Here is an 8641-nt window from a genome sequence, read left to right as displayed (position 1 = left end):
CGCGCGGGAAAGAGCGACCTCAAAGGCGACCAATGATAGAGAGGAAAACAAAAGTAATTGGAAAGTGGCTAAAGAGGGGAGTCTCACAACTGGCTGCAATGTCGGCCTGACTGAGAAAACGTGTTTGATTGGACAGCCGTAGCGTGCAGCAGTAATTGGCAAGCCTCCGGACCAATGGAAAGGATGTAAGACTGGGCTCGAGGTTAGGAAGGGGTTCTAAAGCAGTCTTTCCTGCAGTCGTTTTCCAACCACGCCCCCTCTTGCTGCAGAAATCTCGTCCAGACTCCATTCTAACTACTGTTTTTTCCCGTTGTAGGGGCTATCAGGGAGACTGTCCCCTTTCTAACGGACCTCCCTGCATCAGTCGGACCTGAGGCCGGTCCCACCCGGCCACCTAACCACTTCCGTCTTGCTGCAGGAGCAGCTGGTTGCACCAAGTGCCAGGCCTGGGCTCCTGGCCGAGGTAGAGGGATCAAAACGAGCTATTTCGGGCCAGGCGCGCGGCCCCCCGGAGGCCAGCCTGGACTGTTCTTGCCCACGCCCCCTGGCTGCAGCTCACCTGGCAGACCCCGCTACCCTGCACATCCGAGACTGAGTCAGAGGCACAGAATTAGGTCCAGCTTGCTGGGGGCTGGGCTGAGATGGGAGTAGAGTCTGTTCTGTCTCCTCCTGACAGCCTGGCCCGTCTACCGCATTCTCTGTACCCAGAATTCTGTTCCTAAGACCGCCATCTGCGTCATCCCCAGAGCTGCCTGCGGGGCGGGGGTGGAGTAAAGGGACTGGGAGCTCTGAGGAGGGCTTCTCAGGCCCTGGGTCCCAAACGCCACGCTGTGCTCCCTACTCCGGCAAGGCTCCGCCTTCTCAGCCTTAGTTTCCCCTTCGAGAAATTGGGGGATCTTGATACCTCTCTGGCATCCAGCAGGCGCTTACTAAATGGCCAAGTCATTGTTTGGCTTTCTAAATAAGGCTCTATTAGTGGCCGGGTCTGGCCGCGGTCCCAGTGTCCCCGGGCGGCCCGCCTAGGGGCGGACACAGGGCGTACTATAAAGCAGCAGCGGCGCACTCTGGGGCACTGCGGAGCCTGGGGTGGTGGAGGAACAGAATGGAGATCCCCGTGCCTGTGCAGCCCTCTTGGCTGCGCCGCGCCTCGGCCCCGTTGCCTGGGCTTTCGGCGCCCGGGCGCCTCTTCGACCAGCGCTTCGGCGAGGGGCTGCTGGAGGCCGAGCTCGCTTCGCTCTGCCCCGCCGCGCTGGCGCCCTACTATCTGCGCGCACCCAGCGTGGCGCTGCCTGCCGCCCAGGTGCCAGGCCTGGGGAGGGGCGGTAACCCGACCACTTACAAGGCTCAGGGTCCTGGTAACTGTGAGGGAGGGTGAGGGAATGTCCCTTGACTTTGAACAGGGTGGAGAGTCCGGTCACTCAGAGGGGCTTCCGGAGTTCCCCGAGTAGGGAATCTCAAGAGGCCGGATTATTGAAGGGGGTCGGGGATCTCCGTTGATCGGAGGAGGGTCTCAGCTCTGAGGGGACTGATAGGGTGGGGGCGGTCACTCTGAGGGGTGTCTTCATGATTCTGATGAGGCTAGTGACCCAAGGGATCTGTAGGAGAAAGGGGAGTCCAATTATAGTGAAGGGCGTGGGGGCTCTCAGTGACTCCTGCGGGGAGGGGATGTTTTGTTATTCTTGGGGAAGAGAGTGTGGAGACTGTGTGGGGCGACCCTATGTATCCTGGAGAGGCAGAGCGGCGGAAGGGTCCTGTGACTTGAGAAAGGGGGGAGGGGGTCTGGCCAGTCTGAAAAGTTGGGGAGGAGTACTAGTAACTGCTGAGGACGCAGGCGGTCCCGTGACTTGAGTGGGAGGTTAGAACGAAGACTCTGGAGACCAGTAAGAGACATCTTGGCGATTTCTGGAGGTGGGGGTTGGCAGTATGGGCCCCAGGAGCACACGCTATGGGGGCGTCGACGCTGGAGAGGGGGAGGGTCTCACCCTGTGAGGGCGAAGGTACCTTACCCGGCAGGGGAAGGAGGCCTCATCACTGTGTGAGGGGGAATCCCAGTAATTACAGGAGGACAGATGAAACCAGTTATTCCTGATGAAGAGGTCCTCGGTGGCTAGGAGTAGGAAAGGGATCTCCCCAGTTTCGGAGGCCAGGGTCAGCTGCGGCACCGGAACCGACGGGGGAGGGGCCTGGCTGGGTCCCGGGAGCCTCGACCAGCCGATGACAATCAGGGTCTACGCAGGTGCCGACAGACCCTGGGCAGTTCTCGGTGATGCTGGATGTGAAGCACTTCTCGCCGGAGGAAATCGCTGTCAAGGTTGTTGGCGAACACGTGGAGGTGCACGCACGCCACGAGGAGCGCCCGGTGAGGCCGCTGGGGGAGGGCCAGAACCAGGGGTGGGATCCGCTGGCCGATGGTGGGGGCAGTGAGAGGCAAGGGCCGGTCGCTCAAGCCTCTCGCCTTCCAGGATGAGCACGGATTCGTCGCACGCGAGTTCCACCGCCGCTACCGCTTGCCGCCTGGTGTGGACCCTGCCTCAGTGACGTCTGCGCTGTCCCCGGAGGGCGTCCTATCCATCCAGGCTGCACCTGCGCCAGCCCAGGCTCCACTACCGCCATCAGCAGCTCCTGCCAAGTAGAGTTCTGGGCTGGCCTGAACCCCGGGAGTCACCTCAGACCCCTCTTTTAAAGGTGATCTGACTCTGCCAGCCAGATGTCATGAGTGTGCCAAGAACACCCTATCTAGGATCCTGCCATTACCCTTCGAACCTAGACTCAGCCCAGAACCTAGACCTTTCCAGACTCTCCTGCTCTCATACTCCCTCAGCTTTCAACACCCCCACACCTCCCTAGTTTCTAGACCTCACAATCCCTCAGCCTAGTCTCGCATGCCCACTGACCCCACTTTCTTGGCATATAAGCCCACTCACAACTCCCTCCTCTATTTCCTTCTGACTCCTCTACAAACACATCTCTACTCTGACACCACATTATGGTGTAGACAGCCCTGTCCCCACCCTAGGACAGTCAAGCATAATCCCCTGTACCCCTCAAATGTCCCAGACTGCACAGACCTCCCATCCCAGACCATCCAGGCCTGGTCCTCCACCTCATTCCAACCAGACACTCCACTCCCTGCCACCCGGTCCCCCAACCCACCTTCAGACTCTAGAATCCCTTTTCTGATCCCCATCCATAGACACCTATTCTAGGCCAATTGGGACCCTCAACCTCCAAATGCAGACACCCTGCCCATCGCGCCAGATTCTGCACAATATCCTAGCTCCCATTAGCAACTCTACCCAGAACCTCCCCAGTCACTGTCTTGACCTTCAAGTCTCTAACTACAGGCCGTCCACCTTCCAGACCCCTCTCATTACCCAAGAACCAGCCCAGCAGCCACTTTCTTTGATTCCCCGCAATCTTTCTCCCTCCTTGAATTCCCTGCTGCCCCATCCCCTCACTCCTACCTAGGCCCACTCCCCCAATAAATGTGCTAGAGCCGTGCTGACTGTTTTATGTCTGGGCCGGGAAGAATGGGCTGGAGCAATGAGAGGCCAGTGTGAGGAGGGGAATGTTTATTGGGGTGTGGGGGGAGGATAGGAATATCACTGTCGCTCATACATCTCCCGTAGGATCTTCATGCTCTCTGAGTAACGAAGCTGGTTCCGATGAGATGCCTCCTTCCACCTGCAGTGGGGGGTAGTGAAGCAGAGGGAGGACTCAGCGGCTGGGGGAGGCCAGAGTGGGCCAAGCAGGTTGGGGATACTCACCTCTGGCGGATGCGTTTCCAGCGCTGCATGTTGCGGTAGATGAGTGTGGAGGGTGAGGGCTCAGGCTCGGAGGGCTGTGTGGGCAGATAAGTCAGGCTGGGTGGCCATGCCCAAACACCACAACGTATGTCCCATGGCCCCAGGCCAGCCTTGCAGACCTACCTCATCATCAGGGGTACCCTGGGTCTCAGGCTGTAGTGGGGATGGGATTCGGGATCTGCAAGCATCTCCAGGTGGCCCAGGGGCTGTGGGTGGAGGCAGCTTATATATATCATGACTCTTGCTGTTAGTGACCTCTGAACCCTAGGGACACAAGAGCCCCACACCAGACCCAAGAGAGTCAGAAAAGAGGGCCAGAGGTACACATTTCACCCCTCCTGCCTTTCCCACTGACATGAGGGTCTCACCAGGGATACGTACTTAGGAGTCATCGCTGAAGGGTAGGGAACTTACCCAATTTGGGGGTCAGGTCTATCTGCCCCAGGGATCCGTTTTCCTATTCAACCCAGGAACCCCTATCCACCCGTGCCCAGCCCAGGGGGTCCCTATTTACTCCCTTAGACCAGGTGGCTATACCTGTTTACACTAAGGACCCCTGCTCAGCCCCCCAGCTCTTGAGGATCCCTAATCTTGGAGGTTACATATATCTGCCCAGGGGAATGCTGTCCCCTCCCTCTCCTAGACCAGGTAGTCATGTCTGTCTATTCTAGGGAGCTCCATCTATACCGCCAGCCCAAGGGTTCATATCTGTGTGCCTTACTGGACCCAGGAGTCATTTCAGAGACATAGAAACCTATGCCTGTCTATCCCACTAGCTTGGGGGGAAGCTATCTTGTGACCATCTACCCACTGCCCTCGTTGGCTGATGGGCAGGGGCCTACCACCCATCCTACCTCCTCATCCTCAGGCAGTGGGGGCAGCGGTGAGCTCGGCGAGCGTTCACGCTCACGCACTGAGGGGCTGTTGCGCATCCAGGCACGGCAGATTGGATACAGCGGTGTGTTCTCACTGAACTGAGCCAAGTCCACACTCCGGTCAAACAGCTTGATCACATACGCGTCTAGGGTGGTGGGAGTGGGAGGTATGTGAACCTGCTCACATAACCCGCTATCGCTGACCGCCCTCTAGGGCCACCACCTACTCACTGGTTCGCTGTGGCCCTCCCTCTGCCAGCCCATCATCCATCTCCCTCCTCTTCTTCCTCCTCTGGTGGGGGAAGCGGGCGGATGGCCTGTGTGGGTTGGGAGAACCTCAGGACCAGGGCGGAGTCTGGGGACCTCTTGTCACCTTGCTGGGGCCCCTGCCACCTTACCGTTTGCCGGTGGACACGATGGAGCAATCCCTGTGGGGAGAGACAAGGTGTCAGCAGGCTGACCCTTGAACAAATGCCTGCTCAAAACCCCCCAAAGGGCACCCTAGAGATACTGAGATCCAGCTTGAGATGCTCACATGGCCCCCACGAACCCCTTAGGCCTTGTGTCCCACCCACACCCTTGGGGCGTTAGGTACCAACTATGAGGGGACCTACGCTTCTGCTGCCCCAGGGTACTGTGGTGGAGGAAGCACGGCGCCGAGTGGTCAGGGCTTGGATGAGGGGAGAATTCATCCACCCCAAACCCTCAGATACAGACCCCATCCACAACACTTACTTGTGGGTGTCTGAGGGGGTCTTTCCAGCTTCCTCATCCAGACGCTCCCTGGTGGCAGAAAAGAACTGTGGGCTCAGGGTTCTGAGGACCCGAAGTGGGAAGGCACTGAGTGGCCTCTCCATTGGGCCCCTTCCTCCCTAAGCAAGGTTCTGGGGTCCCACCCAGATGCACCCAGGACCAGAGGGTCCAACCTGCCAGGGCCCCCAACTCCCTATGACCGTATGCTGGCCCAGGTCCCAACCTGTCCATGTGACTCTTCTCCAGCAGACACTGCAGAACGGCATCCAGTTGGTTCCGGGCCTTGGCCATCTCCAACTCTGGGGAAGAAGGTACCAGGCAGGAGTCAATTCCCAGACCCAAGACAGGTGGCCAGCCAACTGGGTTGGGGAACGGTATGCGTAGACAATCCTAGAGCCAGGCCCAGGCGTGCTGAAGGTGTAGGGGACAGAGACTACTGAAGTGATGAGCAAGAGCTTGGGTTCCAGGGCTGCCCCACATGCGCCTGTGTGACCTAAGTCAAATCATCTTACCTCACTGAGCCTGTATCCTCATTTTGAAAATGGGGCTTCAAATGATATCTATCTGCTAAGACTATTGTAAGGTTTATGTAAAACCTATATTGTATACAAATCTCTTAGCAGAATGCAATAATAAGTAGCATGTACAGAATGCTTATTATGTGCCAAGCCTTGTTCCAAGCACACCACACATGTTAAATCACTGAATTCTCACAATAACCCTGGCAGGTAGGTATGAATTTTACCCTCATTGTACTGATGATGAAACTGAGGCACAGACATGTTAGGTACTTGCCCAAAGTCACACAGCTAGAAAATTTGCTGGGCTGAGGATTTGCACCCAGGCCTCTGACTCCACAGCTGAAGTTATAAGGCAGGGGCTCAAACTAGGTGCAGAATCCAGTCCCTAGTTGTGCTTCATTTGGCTGAGGCAGTGGTGTTATTTTAAATCCGAATTAAATCTGAGTGAGCTGACATTTAATAATTGGGAGATTTCACCCAAAATACCCACTCTGGCTTTCCCCCCCCAGGAAACGAGATCCGGACCCACCTTCCTGAATGCCACAAGCCCTACCTGACCCCATGAGCCTGTGTGTTTGCTTCCCTTCATCACAGAACTTAAAGGAGGTAATGATGTTATAAATATTCACCTCTCACCCATTGTGGTGTTTGCTCTTTTCTTCCAACTAGTAGGCACTCTGGCCCAGTGCTCAGAGCCTGGAAGGATACTTGGGGACATGGCTCTGGCAAGCCCTGGGACTTCCTGAGGAGACCAGGAAACGCAGGGATTCCCAATATCAATCAGAGGAGAGACAATGTGGGGGTGGGAGGTTGGGAGCAGCTGAGATTCTAACAAAAAGGTTTAGGCAGGAGCCAAGGAATGGTTCATGCCCATATCTCTTTTCCTAGCACCCATTTCCCTCCTGAACCTCAAATCTTGGGATGCCATGGACTCCCGGACACCTCCCCCTGGACATTGCCCAGGCTCCTTCCAACTACTGGGTCTCACACTGGCCTCAGTGTCTCTCTAAACTTATCCTTTCCAGGGCCCCCATATCAAGGGTAGCCCCACTGTCCCCAGTCCCTCCCTGGGCCTCAACATAAACACCTCTCTCCCTCCCCAACCCCAGCCCACCAACCCCATGACCTGTCCGCTTGGCCTCCTGAGTTTCTCTTCCACCTATCCCAACCCTACACCATCCACCCTGGTACTTTTCCTTCCTTCCCCTGGGGTCCCATCCTCAGTCTCCCCTTCTGATCCACTCGCCACAAGGTGACCAGGAAAATCTTCCTAAAACCAAGCTTGACCCCGATCCTCCCCTTACAATCCTCCAAGCCTGCAGTGTCCCAGGACAGAGTTTGAGATCTTTAGCATGGTGTTCACAGGCCTCCATGGCCCTACCTACCCTTTCCCCTACCCACTACCATCATTTGTGGTCAGGGCCCCTTCACTTTTCCACCCATGATTTTTTTGGCATTTCAGGGGCATCTTTATTAACTCACTCGGTTCAAAACCCTCCCCTATGTCCCTCAGAGCAAAACCCAAAGTCCTATCCTGGGCCCACAAAATCTGTCCCTCTCCTCTCTCCTCTTTGACCCTATCTCCTCACACTCTCTACCTCACTCAGTCTGTTCCAGCCAAACTGGCCTCCCTGCTGGTCCTTAACCAGGCCAGACAAGGCTTCCATCTCAGGGCCTTTTCAAAGCTATTTCTTTGGTCTGATTCGCTGTTCCCTCACATAGCCTCATGGCTCTCTCCCTCACTTTGCCTCAGTCTTGATTTCCTTGCCTTCTCCTTTTTCGTTTTATTACCACTTATACCATCTTAACATCCGACACCATTTTACTACTATTTTTTGGTCTGGATTCTGTGCCTCTTCCACTGCCCTTAACATTCCAGTCCTGGGTTCCCATCAGCTCCGTCTCCAGCCCAAAATAACTTCCTCTCTCTCAGCTTCTGTTTCCCCATTTACCACACTGCCTACTTCCTAGGATCATTGAAATACAGTGACTATGAGGATTAAGTTTCCCTGTACATCAGGCATTCAGCACAATGCTAGACTCATGACCTCTGCTGCAAATGGAGAATCTGAGGCAGAGCCAAGAGTCCTTTTAGACACACGGTTCGGGACTCCCATGTCTTACTGCACCACACTGCTTGAGCCACCACCATTCAATCTTAAAGCTATCTTGAGCACAGACCTATGGAGATTATGCAGGTGGCAGAAATCGCTCGATGCCTGACATAGCGATAGTCAGAAGGGCTGCAGGGAGAAATCGCGTAGTCCCTCTTATCACGATAATCCTGTCTATCGAGACTCCCATACCTGTTCAGTCCCGTGCTCCCCTACACGCCCCCGACCTCGGGATGCTCACCTGATTTCTCCACTTTCACCTTCACCGGGAACATGGTTTGGATCTGGGGTCTGGCTAGCTGGGTCAGAGGAGCCCAAAAGAACCTAGGATCATAAGTCAAGGCCAGAGGCAGACGGGGGTAGGTCAAAGATATGATTCCTGTGCGGACAGTACTCCACCCTGAGCAGCGTCCGGCCACGACCCGCCACCTCTAGTTTTTCTGTGGGCGGGTCCTTTCGACATTCGCTTGTTCCTATTAGTCAGTGCAACCCTCGATCTCGCACCCTAACCAATTGACAGCTGCCGCTGTCGGCTCCCAGCTCTAAGTCCCACCTTTCTGAGGACGCGTTTC

General features: G+C 56.0%; 2 protein-coding genes across 3 annotated transcripts; one reads left to right on the top strand and one right to left on the bottom strand.

Moving 5' to 3' along the window:
• Positions 1-756: 756 nt before the first annotated feature.
• Positions 757-3500, top strand: HSPB6 (heat shock protein family B (small) member 6). The gene is made up of 3 exons (XM_081030583.1): positions 757-1300; positions 2237-2359; positions 2463-3500. Exons 1-3 carry the CDS (start codon positions 1103-1105, stop codon positions 2631-2633), a joined length of 492 nt encoding a protein of 163 aa, XP_080886709.1. The 5' UTR covers positions 757-1102; the 3' UTR covers positions 2634-3500.
• A 51-nt stretch (positions 3501-3551) lies between these two features.
• Positions 3552-8517, bottom strand: LIN37 (lin-37 DREAM MuvB core complex component). Of its 2 annotated transcripts, none has more exons than XM_081030581.1 (9): positions 8311-8517; positions 5658-5733; positions 5417-5464; positions 5080-5109; positions 4913-4998; positions 4661-4827; positions 3930-4070; positions 3768-3841; positions 3552-3684 (listed from the first exon to the last, which is right to left on the bottom strand). In XM_081030581.1, the coding sequence occupies exons 1-9, from the start codon at positions 8342-8344 to the stop codon at positions 3603-3605; spliced, it is 738 nt and encodes a 245-aa protein (XP_080886707.1). In that variant the 5' UTR covers positions 8345-8517; the 3' UTR covers positions 3552-3602. The 2 variants fall into 2 exon arrangements, with proteins under 2 accessions (XP_080886707.1, XP_080886708.1); XM_081030582.1 differs by having other exon boundaries at positions 3557-3684; positions 3930-4012; positions 8311-8513.
• Positions 8518-8641: the final 124 nt, after the last annotated feature.

Source organism: Rhinolophus hipposideros, assembly GCF_964194185.1.
Source record: "Rhinolophus hipposideros genome assembly, chromosome: 21".
NCBI lineage: Eukaryota > Metazoa > Chordata > Mammalia > Chiroptera > Rhinolophidae > Rhinolophus > Rhinolophus hipposideros.
Note: the sequence above shows the minus strand (reverse complement) of the source record. Positions and strands in the feature narration are given on the sequence as shown.